At 47.5% G+C, this 19275-nt stretch overlaps 1 protein-coding gene across 3 annotated transcripts in view; it reads right to left on the reverse strand.

Moving 5' to 3' along the window:
- The window catches only part of HTR4 (5-hydroxytryptamine receptor 4), an 81566-nt gene that overhangs the window by 11024 nt on the left and 51267 nt on the right, over positions 1-19275 (reverse strand). For all 3 annotated transcript variants that reach the window (XM_082063414.1, XM_082063412.1, XM_082063413.1), the window contains exon 6: positions 17034-17602. In XM_082063414.1, coding sequence (XP_081919540.1) covers positions 17034-17602 — 569 coding nt within the window. The remainder of the gene's footprint in view (positions 1-17033; positions 17603-19275) is intronic.

Raw genomic sequence — 19275 nt, forward strand, 5'->3', positions numbered from 1 at the left:
ATATACTTCTCATTGGTGCCGTGGCAATAGTCATTGTATGTTTTAAATATCATACGGATTCAGAATCAAGAGACTGATTTGCTTCGGATGGGACAGATAAGCCCAAAGTCACTAAATCTTGTAACTGGCAAGTTCTGTTCTACCAGATGAGCTTTTCCAAAGCCTCCCCGGCTCCTGGCACAAGTAGCTCGGAAAGCACGAGAGCCCAATGGAGGCAGCGGGAAGAAGAGGGGATGTCCCAGCAAGTGCAGAATCAATCCACAAATGAAACTTTTGTCTACACAACAATGGCTACATTACTGAAGGAATTTCCTCCTAGTCTATCCAGCACGAGAAATACCAGTTTCTTATTTAAACACAGAATGTCTAAAACGTAAAAGCAAAACCAGACATGAATTAAGCAAAACCCCACCTGTGTTTATCCCTGGTTTATGCTGGTTTAGGGCCTTCAGCCCGAGCCAGTGAGGTTGTATTGATCAGGTTTGCTTCAACCCATGGGCCGGCGGTCCAGAGCACCACAGCCTGTGCTGTGCAGTAATTCTGATGTGTCACTGAACCCGCCGCACTGCAGCTTTTCTGAGCCCTGGCATAAGCTGGTGGGATGTCACCCTCCACCTCCTTGTGCTTGTAACCGAGTGTGCAAAACCTGCTGTCACCACTGGGCTACTTGATTTCTTTAGGTCCTCCTGCAGATGTGTGTGTCCTTCAGGGCTCACAAACCCAGCAGACCCTACCTGTCCATTGCTTTATATATTGCCTTCAAATTTAAAGTGCACAAGCAAACGAATAAGTTCAAACTTCTGAAGGTTGTGATATCTCTCGGTTGCTTCTGGACCTCGATATTTTCTGCTTCAGAGGAGATGACATAGTCTATAAATCTCTGCCTTAGGCTCTGCTTTGGTAAATCAGTGTTGCTCAGATTTATGTTAGTTCCCATTCTTGAGGAAAAGCAAAGCAATGACACACGTAGCAAATGGAAGAGAAAACTGCATGTTAGCCAGCAGGTTTCGAACGCGACTGCCTGCGGTTTGGCTCAACTACAACTATCACCCAATAACAAACAAAGTTTTGTAAATACAATTCTTGGTATTACATCAAGGCCATTTAAGATGCACTTTGCCTAATAATTTAGCAAAAAATCACACCCCTGCATGACTGGCGTGATACTTGCGATATGTATAAAATATGGAAGTTTTGGCCCCTTTTTATGTAGCCTCATCTATGTGTCTATAAAAATGCAAAAGTGTTATTAGCCCTTATAAGAAAAATAATAAGAGGTGTGCTGGACTCTGCAGACATTTGTTCTTTATTGCTTTATCAGTGCCCATCCTTTGCACTTCTGTTGCTGCTTAGAATAGCCTGACAGCAGTAATTCTTTTTAAAAATGAAATTATTTATTCAGGATCGGAGATCTTTGATTTGGCCAAAGCATGTGGCTTTCACACACTGAGCGTCTAAGCCCTTTGCTTGTGCTTGTAATCGCTTGTTATTTGTAAGTGAGCAAATACAAATATCTATCTTTGGGTGTCTTAAATTGTGGCACTGTTTTCCATCCAGAATCGTGCTATCTGAAAACTAATACCTGAGAACAGTATTATTTGGGGAGGACATCATCACGCCCTCGGCTAACGAGCACATTGGACAAGGGTGATTTCAATCATAGCAATTAAATTAAGTTTCCAAACATCCCCTGTGATGTTGAGAACATCAACACTGAGCTCCTGGTTAGATGTTCCTGTTTTGAAGCTTGACTTGACCCTGAGAGCTCTGAGCTTCTTCTAGAATAGAATAGAATAGGCTAATTTGAGTTGGAAGGGAGAATATTCTATCACATCAGACCTTAAGGAGCTGACTGCTGTCTCTCCCTTAGAATACACCAATGTGGAAAGACAGAGAAAGGAAGGACTTGGGAAGCTGAAGATGCTGACCAGAGGTGGCCGCTGCCCCTTCCATGACAAAGACCCCAGCCTCGGCTTTCTCACGTTCTCTGGAAGCCACGGAGCAACCAGCCCCAGGTGCCTTGGTAAGTACCTGCACGCTCATGGGAAGGGTTGGAAGGAGCCCCGCGATCGCAACCCTCACTGTTTTCAGGGCACAGTCACATGAATTACGTCAGAGAAATGCAGTATTTTGTAGGATCAGACAGCCTAAAATGACAAGCAATTTTTTGGATCACGAAGGTTGTTCATTTAACAACCAGCTCACCTCCTTATTGACCCCCAGATTATTTGCTGTTGCAGACCCACCGAATGGGTTCACACACCACAATCTCCACCCTGAGCTGCTTGCAGCCGAATCTCAGTGTTTTCCCTAATAACACAGGAGTCTAGAATGGGTCACCTGAAAAATAAGCCTTATCTAATAAGTGGGGATGACAATTACACTGTTCCTGTGTTCCTAATGCAATCAGGAAATTACTTTCAAAAAGGACCACAAGATCTGGTGGCTCCAGATAGACTTGTCACCTCATACACCATCCAAAAAGCAATTTAGTTACCAACATGGAAGTAATTTCAGCCGACTCTACTGGTGCAAAGAGTGTTTTTCTTGCTGAGCTTCACAGCTTCTGAGTGATTGAAAAGCACTGAGCAAGATCTCACGGTGACTAATAACAGTCTGAAAAACAAGGTTTCAGCTACAAAACTTGTAATATACAGCCAGTGAACTTCTGTGGGAATTCCCACGCTGGCTGTGAATGTGACATAAGGACGGGGTGGTATGGAGACCTCAGAGTGTTTAGGCGGATGTATGGCTGTCATGACTGAGAAACAGAATATGGAGGGAGGCTATTGAGATAATCTATTATATAGGCACTGGGTTTGCAAAATCAGAAGATGAGGAAAAAGAATGTATCAGGAGACCCAAGAACAGCGGCAGATTGCATTAAACCTTGACACGGGGACACAGGCGTGCCCTGGGCACACGTGCAGCAAGAGCATCACGACTGAGGCACAAAAGTTCTAACAGGTCAAATGGGATTTCTGGGCAGGGATTCCCCAGTTCTTGTAAAAAAAGAATAAAATCTAGCTTTCTTTTTCTTTTTAATGTTTAGTTTGACCCATAACAAGTGAGCTTTCTTTTTATGGGAGTCACCACTTAGAGTTTCTCTCCTGAAGTAAGAACTGATGACGCTGGAATTATCCTTTCATTCTGAATAAGCTAAGAAATGCTAATTTCTCCCGACCATTTTATGCAGCCGCTGTGCCTGGAATGTGCTAATTCTGTTCCACAGATACGATGTGTTGCTATCAGAGTAGAAGATCAGAGAAATTAAGAACGCATAATCTAGCTGTAAAGGAAATCTCGTGTATATCTTGGCAGTGCTTTATCTCCAGCTGCCAAGGTCTTCCACCTGGTTAACAGGCACACCTGTGTTTAGCCAAAAATAACGGGTGTGTTCCAGGGGCTAAACACAACCTCCCTAAATAAACCTGGTTGGTGAGGTTGCCATTGCCGTGCTGCTCAACACCGTGTTCCCGCTGTGTGCCCTCCTGAGTTCAGGTGTCACAGCCACTTCTGGATTGCTCGGTTTCATCTTCTCCAGCTGTAAGTCATGTTGCTTAATTAAGCTAAATTAAGTGTTGCAGGCACCTCTCAAGCTCAGTTATTTCTTCATTTAATTACAGTAACACACCATATAATGTTCTCTGTTTGATGGGATGTTTTGCACAATAGTTTAATCCAGAAATCGAAATAATTAATTAGTTCTTAGAATATGTCTCTAAATGGGTGGCCAAGCAAACTGCATGTTTGTCGCAAATGCCTGGACTTGTTAGTCATCGTAATCTGTAGTCATCATAATCAGAAACACGTTACCCAGTGCTGTGGCTCTCAGATCTCCGTAGGCTCTTCTAAAGTAGGAACTGGACTAATATTAAACAGAGATATCTGGCGTTTCTCAGCTGAAAGGCTTGGCCAAGCCCAGGGGAGTTTACAGTTATGGTCTTGTTCCACAAATATTTAGTCCCTGTGTATATTTATGCCCCTGGAGAAGATGAGACTGAGAGGAGACCATGGCAGCTCCAGCTGCCTCGCAAGGGGAGCAGGAGGGCAGGGCTGAGCTCCTCCCAACAGCAGAACCCAGGGGATGGCAGGAGATGTGCTGGGGAGGGTCAGTGGGACATTAGGAAAAGGTTCTTCACCCAGAGGTGCTGGACACTGAACAGGCTCCCCAGGGAGGTGTCACGGCCCCAACCTGACAGTGTTCAAGAAGAGACTGGACAACATCCTCAGACACACGGTGTGAACTGTGGGGTGTCCTGTGCAGGGACAGGAGTGGGACTCGATGATCCTGTGGGTCCCACGGCGGCTCCGGGCAGCGCGGGGCTCTGCTGTGCTCTCAGCATCACTCGGGGCACCCTTTGCCGTCCTGCTTTGCTCACTTTGCTGCACACAGCTGTTACTCCTCCAGCAACGCAACCAGAGGCGAACACAAACCCCAATGATTGATTAAGACAGGTGCTTTCTTTCCACCCACCCGTATACACTCACTCAAATACACTTTACCATAAAAGTACAATACTTGCTAAAGAAAAAATAGGCAGAGCCTGACTGCTTTGCTATCAAAATTTCCATGAGCTTTCTGCTTCTTCTTGAACTGAACAGAGACGTTTGGATGCATCAGCAATCACTCCACGTGCAGGACACTTGTTTTTTGCTGGTTAGGAGACTGATGAGAACGTGATGATCCTTGGAGACTGAAAAATAAGTACTGAGTGGGAATTAATTCCAGCACGAAGCTTTCATTCATACTTCTGGAATCGGCTCCATCCAAACGGGGAGAAAAATCCAGCTGGCCCAAAGCCCTTATGAGCTTCGATGCTGGTTTTCCGGTACATATGGCAGTACCATTCAAAGAGCTATGACAATGAGACTGTTTATAGCTCTGGAAATGGCGCTGCCATCTGCACCACGGTGCAGCGGCTCATCCCCAGGACGTGACTCCACGCAGGACCCGTCCCGTGCCCTGCTCTTCATCCTGCTCAAGTGTCCCGCTGAAACACAGCGCGAGTCCCGGGTCGTTGGTTGCGATAAATGAGAATGGAGGCACAATTTTTGGTTGAGAAATCCCTGTTATCTTAAAGAAGGCACTCCTGTTGTTGTCTGGAGGAGAGGACAAGGAGCCCCCAGGCACAGGGTCTCCTGCTGCTGGGGCTGCAGCTCTGCCCGGCAAATGCTGGGGGGGCGCTGAGCGGTGCCAGTGGAACACAGGGACACAGCACATGTGCACGAACACGCACACGTGCCGATTTCCTCTTCTACCCCGTGGTTTAACAGGAGAAAAGGGAAAGCCTTCCTCTCTTTCCTGATTCCCCCCATCAACCGGTGTATTTTCTTTCCTTCGCTTTTGATTAAAGTCAGGATGTTGCAATGGACGCGTGCTGCACTCCCTGCCCAGACTAATTAGTGAGTGCTGCATAACGCTGGACGTTAATTTGTGCTGGAGAACAGGCACACGGCATTTGCAGGGCATGCTGTTCACACTGCACCTACGGAGCAACCTGCCAGATAATCTTCCAGTTAATCCCAGTGTGTTGCTTGCAATGGAGTGTTGATCGTTATTATCGCCCTTTCCAGCTGGAAGCCAGTTCTAGGCTGGGTATTTTCAGTTGCTCTTTGAGAGCCATTTTCAAAACGGGAAGATTTATGCTTTGGAAAATTGTGCAGCCCTTCATCTGAGTTGCTGAAACATCTTTCCAAGACAACTGTTGTATGACTACGGCTGTAACTCCCACCAGAGATTATCTTATCACGCTAATGCATCGTTAAAGTAGGAAGACAAAAAGGAGTTTTTCTTTCTCCTTGGCAGTGACATCCTACCTGAAGTCTCCAAGGATGATTGTGGGGAAAGGTTTGTGTTACAAGCTGAAAATACTTTTCCTGATGTCTGAAGCGTTTGAATCAGCTGTCTTCCTACCACACGCGCTGACAGCTTTCCTCTCGGCGCTTTCAAGCCTCAAAAAACCCCAGCAGGATCTCAGATCAGCCTCACTGAGAACCTCATCAATGACAAGTGTGACAACATCAACCGAGGGGCATCAACAAGGACAGAAAGAGGCAGAAGAGGCAGTTTCATCACCCCAGGTCCGTCTCTAGCCCGTGTCCAATTTGCCCGGAGCTGATGTAAGCTGTGGGGGTGACAGTGGCTCATGGGGTTGGCCAGAAGGTCTGGCAGAGCCGCTGGTGCCAGGGCTGTGAGAAGGAAAGCAAAGGTTGGGATGAACTTCTGGGTGTTGCCTTTGGCTGTCAGGCCAGCTGGGGTGGACAGGACAGCCGGAGGACCCCGCTGACCCCACGCGTGTCATCGGCAGCCGTGTTTGCCCTCCCGAACCACCGCATCCTCCCACCGCCCCAGCGCGCTCCTGCTGCTCCGTGGGCCAGGACAAGTCCTGTCCCACCCATGTAGGAGCCCAGGGGCCTTCCAGGAGGTGACAGAACATGGTGAAAGGATCTGATGGCTTGAGATGGCACCTGCACTCTGTGCATGCCTATTAACAGACACAAAAAAATGAGCTGAAGAAGACAGACAGCTGGTCCTAGGCAGTGGCTTAGATAAAGGAGTAAAATGAAAAGCTATAATCCTCAGCTCATAGGCAATGGAGCTCTCCCTGATGCTGCCTGTTTACAGTGTCCTTCAATGCCTCAATAGCATCCTTGTCATAGCTGAACTGTGTACAGAGCCCGGCCAGGAGAGGGTCACCAGGCAGGGAGATGGGCAGGGCAGCGGGAAGCCTAACGAGCCTCATTAGCACCAAGTGCCTTGGTGGGGAGGAGGAAATAAAAGAGCAAGGGTGGGAGAGCAGCCCTTCTGGGTGCTGGAGTGGGTGCAATGATTGAAGGAGCCTTGTTAGTGCTTGGTTATCCCAAGGAGCATTGAAAAGGTGAGGGAAAGAGATTATAAAAGATAGTGATGAGAGGCAGTGAGAGCTGTACTGATCTTGTTCTCACTGAGTGTTATTTCAGCTGAGGAAATCCTTGTGGGTTGGGAGTTCTGGGGTTTGTACCTGGGCTCTTCCAGGCACTTCCCTTTGTGTTTCCTCTCTCCCAAGTGAGACATGGTGCTCCCTCTTCTCTGGGCCTGTCTGGCTGTACATGGTGGCTCTGGGGCTGGGGAAGGATCTGAACATTGCTGAAAACCAGATCTGCTTGTTGTGGCCTCTGAGAGGCAGGAACTGAGTCCACCGGGGATGAAATGGTGTGTGGTGATGCTGGTGGTCATTGCTGGGAGACTGCTCTCCTGCCCTAACACTGCAAAGAGCTCTTCTTCATGGGTGACTTTGTACCTGCATGTGTATCCAGGGGGTAATCCAACCACCTCTGAAACACCCCGGAGTCTCCTAATCCTCCAGGTTTTAGTGTGGCTGGGAACTGGGGGATGCTGAAGCTACTGAGGTTTTTCTTCGCTTGCCATGCTGTGTTCTCTGAGAAGTGCTCAGTGTTCCCTTCCTCTTCAGCCAGGGATGCTGTCTCTGTGCCCGAGGTTCCTACTTTGCATTGTCTACTTTATATTAGCAGCTAATTCAGCTTCCACTGGCTGCTTGCAAAAAGGCATTTTGGCAACCCTTTGTTGCTGAGGAATGTCTTGAATTTCTTACAGCTTTTTAAGGGATGCTGCCAGCTTCCCATCAGTGGTTGGGATTTCTGCAGTGCAAAACTTCACAAGCAGGTCGAGCACCGATACCCAGAGCAGATTGCAGCTGATCACAGCTCTGACTCCACGTGGGCTGTGTCGTACCCAGGGGACCTGGCTACGGAGCGCTGCAGATGGCAGCAACAGAAACTGCGTTCTCCCCTTTGAACTCTGCTGTCTTAAAGCAACTGTTGAAATCTGCTGCCTCTCTTCACTATCTGAGCGTCCTAATGAGGAATAAACGAACGCATTGAAGGGAAGAGAAACCCCCTGCCTGCCACGAACCTGCTGGGGCAACTGGAGGTTTTGTGGGTGCTGAGAGGTGCAATCTCGCCGGGTTTGCGGACCCATCAGTGGGATGCAGAGGGCATGGTCTGGAGAGCAGGATCAGTAATGCTGAGGGTTGTGTGTGTACATCTGAAAGGCCAGGTGTACTCTGCCTCCTGATGGAAGATGCAAAAGGCTGGTCAAATATCAGCTCTTGTGTCTTATCATCCCAGTTTTAAGGTAGGGAGATTATCATCATGACCACCAGGATCTTCTTGGTCCCAAAATGAGTTCTCCTTTCTCTACCCTCTTTCCGGAAACATTTTGAGCAGGAAGAAAATGTCATGCTTCTTCCTTTTTCTTTTTAAATTTTCAGCTAACTGGAGCTGCATGTCTGGAAGTGCCCGGCCTTGGTGTGTTCCCATGGTGCGTGTCCCACTGGGGCAGGAACCCATCTGGAACCCGAGGGAAGAGGACACCTCCGAGCTGAGGAGGTTTCACCGGCTTAAGAAAGGTACTGGAATTACTGGAGTTCTCCACATCCCAATGAGAACCCCTCATGTCTGTGTCTAAACTCCAGGAATTATTGTAAGTCCTGTATGCTCTATGGGTCAGGCTTGGGCCAGCCAAGGGCCACAGAAAGCTCTTCTATGACACATGATGTTGTGTGGCTGCAATGTGACATTAACCCCGGGTTGTTACTGTCCTCTGTATCTTGTTCTACTCTTCTGTGGTACCTACTGATGAGAGAGACTTTGCACTATTATTGTAACACAGTCCCTTGAGTGAGAACAACCATCATCAGCTGGGCTGAAGCATCCCCATTCAGCTGGGGTTTCTGCCTTTCCCCCACAAATCTTAAGCTAGACATTAAACAAGGCTTTAAAATGTGTTACAATAAATACCGAACAGACACGCACACACAAAGCTGCAGTAATAAAAGAAAGGACTTACAGAGCATGTTCATGGTTAGACAGGAGCTGGTCTGCTGCAGAAGAGCAGGAGGAGCTTGGAGACAGGGGAACAGCCACTTTTAGTGCAGAAAGGAGGAAAGACAGACACAGTGAGGGAGTGAGGAGAGAAAGGGAAAAACACAGAGACAGTTAATAGGAAGATGCTTCCCAGCCAGCCTGACATTAAACACCGAGAAATTATATTTCAATAATGCCAAAGTTAGAGCTACATCCCCAAACCACTCACCAAAGGGGAAACTTATTCTCACAGTAGTGGGGGTAACTAACTGGGTTAGAACTGTAAAAGCCATAAGCTGGGATCCTTTTTTCATAAATCATCATTTTGGTAATCCTTCAGCTTTTAAAAAATATCTTTTTTCTGGCTCACTGATATGATTTTAGGCAGGAATGTTCTTCTAAGCCCATTTTGCACAAGCTCTTCAGTATGGCTCTAGGAGGGGATTTGGTAGCTAAACTGTCTTTCTTTTCCTAATTTCCCAAGCACCGCCAGCCCATTTGGTCTGATTGAAGAGCCTCTTTTGAAGAAACCACCCATATATCTTAAACAAAAGCCTAGGGAGTAGTAACTAAGTCACTTAATTTCTACCCATGGCAACTTGATATGTTCACTGCCAAGAAATGTGATTTATGAGGCAATGCGGACCTGCTATAGATCCCTGGCTGGTGATCCTTGAGCCTTTTGACACCTCTAGGGTGTTGGAAATGTCAGTCTGCTTTTCTTAAGTACGGATGCAGGAGTCATTATTGAGCTCCTTCATTTTGTCAGATGGCAGTACAGGAATACAGCGCTTACTATTTAATTGTTAGTGAGGTTTTAACTACACGTGGCTGCTCACCAGCACCCTGTGCTGGCTTTACGAATACCCTGCTGTTGGTGGAGAGCGAGGTACTGCTGGTCTCCCACCAACGCTCCAAGCGTAATGGACAATCACCAGTGCCTCTGAATGCAGTTATCAGCTCTACCTCCTGTTCCCCGTCTTGTGTTTTCCTTCTGACCAGTCAACAAGAGCCTGATAAAGTGTGAATGGAGCAGAAAAATGTCCTGTATAAACAGCAGCAGTTCTTCTTAGACCTTTTCATGAATGGTGGTTTCCTTGGATTTTATTCCCCCCCTCAATCAGCAAGGTGCTTGGAGATATACAGGCAGCCCTTGGTCCTTGTTGTAGATGTTGATGTCGCTGTTCTGTTCACCTGGGCTGTCCTGGGGATAAAAACCACACTATTGCCTGTGTGTGGCACAGGCTAAATGTTTCACCCTTGGGGAGGGGAAAATTTAATCTTTAATTTCTTAAGATATAATAAAAGAAAAGCCATGCTGCAGTTGATAATTTTCTCTATTGAACACCTACCCTCACCGCTAGAAATTTGTGCCCTATTTTCAGAACAAAGGTTCTGGTTTCAGTTTTCGGTCGCAGGATCCTGTTTGGGAGCGGCCGCGCGATGGGCAGGACGGCTCGGAGCCCGCAGCCCCGCTGCTCCGCCACTCATCACGCCGACAGTACGAAGCCCCAGGTGAGCACACATCACTTCACAGCCGCATCTCCCAAGGCAAACCCACACACATAGAGGAATGAGATTTTTAAGGAAGCTAATTTAGCCTATAGCTTATTTTAAAGGATTGCGATGGGCTTGTTTTAAAACTTATTAAGAACAAAGAGTCTTTCAAAAACAGATAAAGAAACGGTGCATAACTAAAGTGCATCGTTCCCCTAAGTTCTTCGAGATGGTTTTTTACGGACTCCTCTCTTGCATCCTTTGTTTGTTTTGCTCCTATGTAAGCATAGAAGCCACACAGGGCTCTGTGTGTGTGTGTGTGTAACGCGGGAGCCCAGGATGCCGAGGTGCATGTGATGGGGAGGTGGACACGATGCTCCCGTCGAACAAACGTCCCCATCCTCTGCACCAACAGCGTTGGGTGCTGGGCTGTTGCTGGTGTGAAGTGGAGCTCTTTGAAGATCTGGTAACGCTTCTTGAGGTGTCACTGGTCATTGCTTTCTTGCCTACGACGTAGTTGCTTTGTGTGGTTCTTTTCTTGACTATTTTATCCAAGTGTTAAAAAGTGTTTTCCTTGCTAATAAATACTAACTACAGTGCTATGGAAATGTGTCAGAAAAGCACGATTGGGCATGAATCTCACTGAATAAATTATATGTGCCTTTAATATACTAATGTAAATTGTTACTGTTTCTGTGCACCACCACAGCTTACAGTGATAAGAGTACTCATACATAACATTAACGTAAGATGCTACTGGCTTCTTGATTTTTGTTTTCTTTGAGGCAAGTACTCGAGTTTGCCTGTTTGGCTACAATTCATGTAGCAATGCTGCATCCTTCCCTTCCTTCCACAGTGACAAATCTGTATCATGTTTCTTCCACTTAAAAAAAGAGTGTACTACTGTGATTTGCACTTAAACCGCTGTTACGTGTCTTTCCAGAGGCGGCTCCAGTGGTGGAAAAATCCACAGCCAGGACTTTGAGGCTAAAGGAATTTCTATATTTCATTTCGAGAGAGGTAAGGATTTCAGAGCAGCAGAATGTTCCTCCGAGGATGTCACGTTATATGATGAACGACATCATACCAAGGCAAAGCACCAAAATATTCTTCCCTTTGTACAAGTGGATGTATATGAAGATGAGCTAAATTCAGTGTAATATCCTCATATTTGTGCTAGACTGTTTGAAAGTGGTCCAGAAAGGGTTATTGTTTGCAGTGGTGTTTCCCAAACTATTTGGGCCTGTCTTCTTCTTCCAGGAGTGCAAACCGCAGGCTGATGCCCTTGCAAAGGCCGTGCCAACGCTTGGCTGGTGCTACGGGCCATGCGAGTACCTGCTGCTCTGCAGGTATCGGCAAGTGAATGCCCAGGCTAGTGACCCATGAGCCAGTGTCCTCTGCAGCTCCGAATGGGATGGAGTGAACTCACCGACAACACTCTTACTAGCTTCAAGAGGATCAGCAACTGGCCTGGAAGAGCATCTTTATGAACTAGAGCAAAGTTAATGATCTTGAAAGCAAACACATCCAGCTGCACTTGGATTCATAGCAGGGGTGGCATCACTTGCAGGTGGCCCAGCTGCCTGCATGAGTCTGAGTCCATTCCCGCTGCATGCGTGCATTCCATGTCAGTATTTAAGGAACAACATCTAATGAACACAGGCTTACACCTGACATTCCCAGGTAACAAACAGAACCTTAGAGAAAAAGCTAAATGCTCTTTAGTACCACGCGCCTCTTTAGTTCCTGAGTGCTGCACTGTGTTTGATGGGCCTATGGAATAACACAAACCAACAGCCTAATTAACACCCCTTCTGTTAAGTCTGCAAGAAAATCTCTTTAAAGACTGCTAGTGACAGTGACACTAACGAGTGTCAGCCAGAATCAATGTGCTTCCTTGAGGGACACGATTGACTCAAAGTACTGGCTCAGACACTGCCAGTAAAGGTTTAGCAAAGCAAGATGGTTCTTTTGACTTCAGTGAGGGAAAGCAGCATCAGAGAGGAGGAGGAATGCGGGATGGACCTCAGCAAAGTTCCTCCTTTCCAGCACAGTGTTCATGCAAGGAAAACTCATACAGCTCAGCTGCATCCCAAGGATTGCTCTGTTCTGCAAAACTCATTTCAAAACGTGCACCTGTAATGCATCTGTCTCCTGGAATTAAATGTAAAGAAAGTCCAGGTGAAGACTCCAGGGTAGGAGTCTCTGACTCTGCTATATGTGGGAACACACAAATCTGAGCAGCAGTTCTGCTAGAGCTAACATCTTCCCCCGATTAAAAAAATATCAATGATCTATCTGCTAGTTAAGTCCTCACTCTATTAACGGATAAACTTTCGTTCCACAGGAGAAAGATAAAACTCCTGGAGCCGTCCTCTTGGAAGTCCCCACATTTTCTGCAGTGAACGTATGAGACTGAGGCAAGTTCAGCCAGCTCTGCATCCACCCGTGCCCACGTCACTTCTCCGGGGTCAGAATGCCTCTGCACTTGAGAGCTCACGTATAAATATTTTACACAGACATGCCGAAGCTCCCTTGGATCCAAGCCTGTGACATCTGTGGAGGAAGGAGCCCACCTCTTCAGGATCAGATGTTCATGTTATCACTCCCTCAGAATGATCTTTCAGAAAAAGAAACGTGCATTTCTCCCCGGAGTGGTGGCCGAGTCCTGCGGCGGGTTCAGCAGCTGCCACTGACACCAGGGCTAACAGCAGAGACCTCCTCAGCTTCCAGATGATATTATTTCTTGTAATCCAAACAATGAGTCCTCTCAAAGCGCGTTGCTGGTGGTCTGGAGCAAACCCTGCCCGGGCGCAGTGACAACGTCCCAGCATCGCTCGGAAAGAGCTGAGCTCACCATGGACATCAGCACCTCCTCATCCCTTCACACTTGGATCCCTTGTGCTGTTCCTGCCCACCTGTTGCCTCGGGTCTGTAAAAAGTTAAATTAATACAAAAACACAGGCGTTCCTAGAAAAGCTCCCTCTGGCTGCACAGAGCCAGCCTTTCCTTCTGGCTTCTCACAGTGCAATTAATTATACTTGATGTGGAGTAGGCTCGTTACATTTTCTATGCTTCAGTGACCTCTTGGGAAGTTCAGAGGTTATGAATTTGAAGTAGTGTTTATAGGTTAAATTCAAATACGAATTTGTGAAATAGAGGTTGGTTAACTTGCTTTGTACTAACTGCTTATGTTGACTTTGGGTATAAGATGATACGGATACAAACATCAAGAGAGGAATTTTTAGTAAATGAATTAACTGGATGTAACAGGAGAAATTAAAGAGGGACTTATTTTTAAAGAAGAACCACAACTTAGAAAACACACAATAGTGAAAGCTATTGGAAATCATGAAAGTGTTCCCCGCAGAGGGTGAGGAATCTGCTTTGTCTCTGGAAATTCAAAACCAGCCTCAGGACTGTGACACGTGTCAGTCACAGGTTCTCCCAGCCAGGATTCACTAGTCACGCATGGTAAGATATGACACTCTTCTGATTGCAAAGCCTGCAAAACACAAAGGCTCATAGTGAAAGCAGTCATCAGATTATAGGATTTCAGATGGTTTGACATCAGTAGTAAGAAAATACATCCATGTTTATCCGTGCAATGTAAGAAAAAGACTTCAGCTATTAAGGAGCTGGATTTTAATCAGGATTAAATGAAGACATAGAGTCAAAGGGAGAGTCCAGAAAAATCCCCCATTGATGGGGTTGTGATCAATGACGGCATCGCATGCCAGGTATAAACGTCATTGGTAAAGATGCAACCGTAAAGTACAACATAGCAACAAGAACAAAGATGAGTGGCAAAACTGCCTCCTAAATTATGGCTGCCTGAACTTTAAAATGGCTGTTTTGTCTGATGGACGATAGCAATGCTGAGGTCGCCCGTGACGGCTGAAGAGTAGGAAGAGTGATGCAGAAGTAAGGACTGGAAATCATCAGCTAATGCAGAAATAGCCTTACTCAGCGCTTGCAAGACATTATGTACTCCCAAAGGCACACATAAAGAAATACTGTATCCTTACTGGTGGCAAAACCAAAACAAAACCACAACTGTATCAATTCAGGGGTCAGGCCATTTATTCAGGATGCAAATGCATCCTGAGCTGCAGATATTAGCAACTATAATATTTGCTATGCCAAATAAATAAGAATAAAAACCTCAGAATGGCCAATTTACTGTTTCGAAACGCGCAGTTTAAGATGTAAAGATGCTTCCAGCTGACTAAGAACTGCAATCGCAGGGGGACGAGCGCTGCGGACAGGCCCGGCCGGTACCCGAGAGTGATGGAGCATGGGAACCGGGCACCAGCAGCATCAGAAATACAGGCAATGCTTAAGGATCCAGAAAGCGTCAAAACGGTAAAAGGCCACCAAATCACAGCAGATGTACTGAAAGGCCCTGACACCTTCCTGGAGATACCAAATTGCTGGCCAAAACGTCTTGAGAATAAGCGAGCTCTTCTCTCCCACCCGCACACCAAAAGCCTTAGAAGCAAGTTTAACTGGAGCAATGGGGAAGCTTTTCCACAGCGAGTTTATAGAGAAAGAGGCGGCGCACACAATGCTTAAACTAAAATCTACAGCAATCAGAATGAGAGACGGATATTGAAAAAAGAAAAAGAGGTTAACCTAAAATTAAAATGCACTTAAACTATTAGCTCTGAGTTTGAGAGATGTCTGCTGCCACAATGAATATCAGAATATAACAATAATTGCTTAGATATATATATATTAATAGCCGTAAGGCAAACTGAGCTCTTTGCAAATGCTGATATGCATTGTCTAAAAACACTTTGACTGATAAAACATATTAATCTCTGGAGAGGAGGGAAACCACCCAACACATTCAGCACATTCTTGGTTACGAGCTATGCAGCTGAAACAGAAGGGAAGTAGGTGGACAGTGAATTGCTATCCACAATAGAACTTATTCGGGTACCAAAAATGAGTTTTAAACCCTGATTTGCCCTGTGCGAGAAGCCGCCCAGCTCCAGGGAGGGCAGATCATCTGCACACATCTCTGTCCATCTCATCGCACCGCTCCCAGCATTCGCTGCTCCCCAACACAGGACACGTTGCTGTTGAGAAGTTCAGCTAAACATCATTACATGAAAGAGAATTCATTTTCCAGCAGAAGCCTTCCGCTTTAGGTGTACAAACCCGAATAAATATCTAGCATCGTGTCATTGATCCAGGAAGCAGGGCTGGGATTGAATCAGGCAGTCTAACAATGGTCCTCCGTATCGGTAAGGACTCAAAATCAGATTAGAGCTCTTCCCAACAGATAACATCATGCTTTTACATCAAGGGTTCCAAATCAATTAAAATGACCACTTTATACAGAACAGGAGCTGCTTGCTTTTACTGTCAGGAGACCTAGAAGGATTAAAAAGTGCATGTTTGGAAACCTAGGCCACCTTCACTGCATGGGTCCCACCAGAGAGATGACTTCCCTGCTTTTGTCATGCACTCCCTTGCTGTTTCCTTGCACTAACTTTTTAATCAGCAGTAGATAAATAGGTTGTAATGTCCTTTATGACTTGGAAAGCTTGAGCGGTCTGTCTCAAGGTTGTGACCAGCCCTGCCCCACCTCCCATCCATTATGCGGCTCAGGACTCTTTCAAAAACCCCAGAGATCATTGCAGAAGGGAGCTTGGGGCAAACCAGCACGTCAGACTCAGCTGGGAAGTGCTCAGCATCTGATTTAGTCTACGGACGCATTCAGCTCTGGACACAGTTACTAAACCCTCATCCGCATGTGAAGAGCCATGAACCCATCTACCAAAAGAACCAAATCTCCTCCAGATCGCTGCACAGAAAAAAACTATGTTTTTCTTCAGAGATTGCAGTTTGTTCTGATATTACAGGAGATGATTGTTCTTCCCTCCCTTCCCCTGTGCTCTGCCTCCCACCTCTCGGCTCAGCGAGAAGATGGGAGCGGGTGTCTCAGAGCACAGAGCCCTCCGAACCTGCACAGCCCACGCTCTCCTCTTGCCACGAGCACCCTGGGTGGGGTGTGTGGGGCTCAGATTCACGGGGACCCAGACCGCCAACCACCAGCACTGCGTGCCATACCCACAGCGGCACGCTCAGCCCCCTGCACAGGAGCTACAGGAAAAACCAGAAACGCCACCATTTCCCGAGCTGCTAAAACAAACCAGCAAGATCCTCTCCCCCAGAGAGGCACCAGCAGGGTCAGGGCGCTTGGCACAGTCCATCCTTTGCCTTTCATTAGTTCAGAAGACACAGCAGGGGTTGGTGGGGCTACAAAGGCAGAACTGAGAAGGGGCAACGGGGATTTCTTTGCTAGAGAAGACGGAGCAGGCAGCCCCCCCAAGGTGCTCCCCATGGGGTCAAGTTGTTCCCCGCACACCGAACAGCAGGACTTGCCAAAACGCACACACAACTTGGGCGTTCTTCCGACTCTTTCCCAAACACGCCTCTGGATAAACTGCACGTGTCAACACGTATCTGTTATCTGCAAACCCAGGCTGTCTGAGCACCCTGAGGATTTCTGGGTGCTTCTCTTGCCCCCTCCCTTTTTAAGCATTTAACCGATCAGACATTTCAAACGCAAAGAGAAACAAATCCTTCACAAGAACCCCAGAGGAGCGCTCTTTCTACTGACTCCAAGCACTTCGCAGCATCCGAGAAAGACTCACCTTAGTACGTGAGTCGATCCGTTTATTGTGGTGGTGGAACAGGGGACCGTCTGCCCCAGGATGGAAGGCCTTCGGTATCGCTCAACACCGCAGCACAGGATGATGAGGAAGGCACGTCTGAAAGCCTTGTTCAGGAAGGCGTAGAGGAAAGGGTTCAACCCTGAATTGATGTAGCCCAGCCACAGGAACGCTGTCCACAGCTTCCCCGGCACCGTGTAGTTTATGAAAGGGTCCACTATGTTTGTGATAAAGAAGGGGGCCCAGCACAAGCAGAAGCACCCCATGATGATGCACAGCGTCTTGGCAGCTTTGGTCTCAGTCTTCATGCGGTGCGTGCTGTGCTGGTCCGGGGGGTGCTGCCGGCCGTCGCCGGGGGCCCCCGCGCGCTGCAGCACCCGGATCTGGCGCGCGTGCTCCCTGGCCGTCACATAGATGCGGTAGTAGGCCAGCACCATCAGGAGGAAGGGAATGTAGAAGGCCACCACGGAGCAGGTAATGGCGTATGGCTTGTTGACCATAAATATGCAGTAGGTGGAGTTGGAAGCCTTGTTGAACTGCCTTTGCTGGATCTGGGGCAGGAAGAAGGGAAGGAGTTCAGCGCTGCTTCTCCGACACCAGCAGCCTGTTTGTTAGAACATAGCCCCGCCACCTCTGGATTCTCCTCCTCCCTCCCGTCTCCCATCCGCGGTACCTGCGGTACCCACTGCTGCCTGTGCTCGCCCCAAGGGCTCTGCAGCCCTGCTGGTCCCCAGCTCTGCTGGACCAGCCCACCTTGCAGCATCTCACATCTTAATGCTTGCCTCAAACTCAGCCAGTGAAAAGCAGCCTAACAGCCCAGCTGAGACACAGCGCAGGGGGGTAACGTCACTTCGTGCTGTGCTTTTTGTGCTGTGCTCGCCGCTCTGTCCATCAGGGCACGGTTTTACACCACGGACACCCAGGTTTCACCCATGGGGAGGACTGGGCTGCGGTGGCCTCGGCAGCTGGGGGGCAGCTCCAGGCTGGGGGTGCCACTGAGCTGCCCAGGCACAGGGGCTGTGGGCAGGACTCCGCAGGTGGAGTCCGTAGGCTGAGATCTGGTCAATGACTTGAGATGGAAACATCTCAGCAGGGGAAGAAAAGGGTCTTGCATATGAGTTTGGCGAACAGAGGGCACAGCCGGGGTGGACAGGATTTCTCTGAGGCTATTCTTGCCACAAAACAATGTCACTGTAGGATATAAGGCCCATAATTTTTGGTGTTTATTCTGACAAGAGAATAACCCCATTTCCTATTTAAAACAATAACAGCAAAATTATTTAATTGGGCATACAAGGATTTTTACCTCCAAAGTAAACTAGGAAGAATTTTCACTAGATGGTGTTTGAACCCTGCACTACCTCTGAGCATGTAGCATCTGAAATCTGCATGGTGCCGAGTCTTTTCTGAAAAGGTTGGGGCAAGAAATCAGTGGAAGAAATCAGATACCTGTTTAAAGACACAAAATGCGCCTCCTTTTTCTACTAGTGCACGACCTAAAGGTGCTTTGTCTGGAAGCATTTTTGGCTTTATCACCTTGTCTAGAGGCTTGGCAGCTCGCACCTGTTATTTTCCGTGAGCCAAAAAGTATTCATAGCTCCTTGAGTGAGACTTGGCATAGAAGATGCCACATCTCTTTAAACAAGCTCTGCTAAATAAGGTGTTTTCACACTTTGCCATTTGTTAATTCCTGCATCTCCAGATTGGAAGGAGAGCGGATTTGCAGCTCTTAACTCCTTGCCCTGTAGACAGGACCCTGCAAGAGAAGCCAGACTGTGGTGGGAAAACTGACTCCTGCTGAAGTGACTTGCATGGGGGAACTTCACCTTCTCCCCCACTTCGAAGCTCACACCAAGCCAGGGATACTGATGGGGCATCTGGGTTTTCTGGCTCTCAAGGAGGGAGCCCCAAGCTCAGCCTTTGGTGGCCAAAAATCCCCCAGGAGCTGCAGAGGCCACGGGGAACCGAGGACTCCCTGGGTGCCCATCGGGAGCCAGCTGGGCTTGGTGTGTTTCCAAAGGAGTAGTAACCGCAGGAAGAATCCTCTCCCAGAACCACCACTTTGTGACAGTCCTTCCAGGACAGAGTCATTGCCAACCCCTCAGAGACATCCTCCAGAAATTCAGTGGCTCCTCTGCACCCATAACAAGAGGTTTCTCCTTCAGCCTCTCTTGCCTTCTTTTCTCTGAATATTGCTTTTTCAAGAAGAATATTCAGCACTGAA

Source organism: Streptopelia decaocto, assembly GCF_964273445.1.
Source record: "Streptopelia decaocto genome assembly, chromosome: 12".
NCBI lineage: Eukaryota > Metazoa > Chordata > Aves > Columbiformes > Columbidae > Streptopelia > Streptopelia decaocto.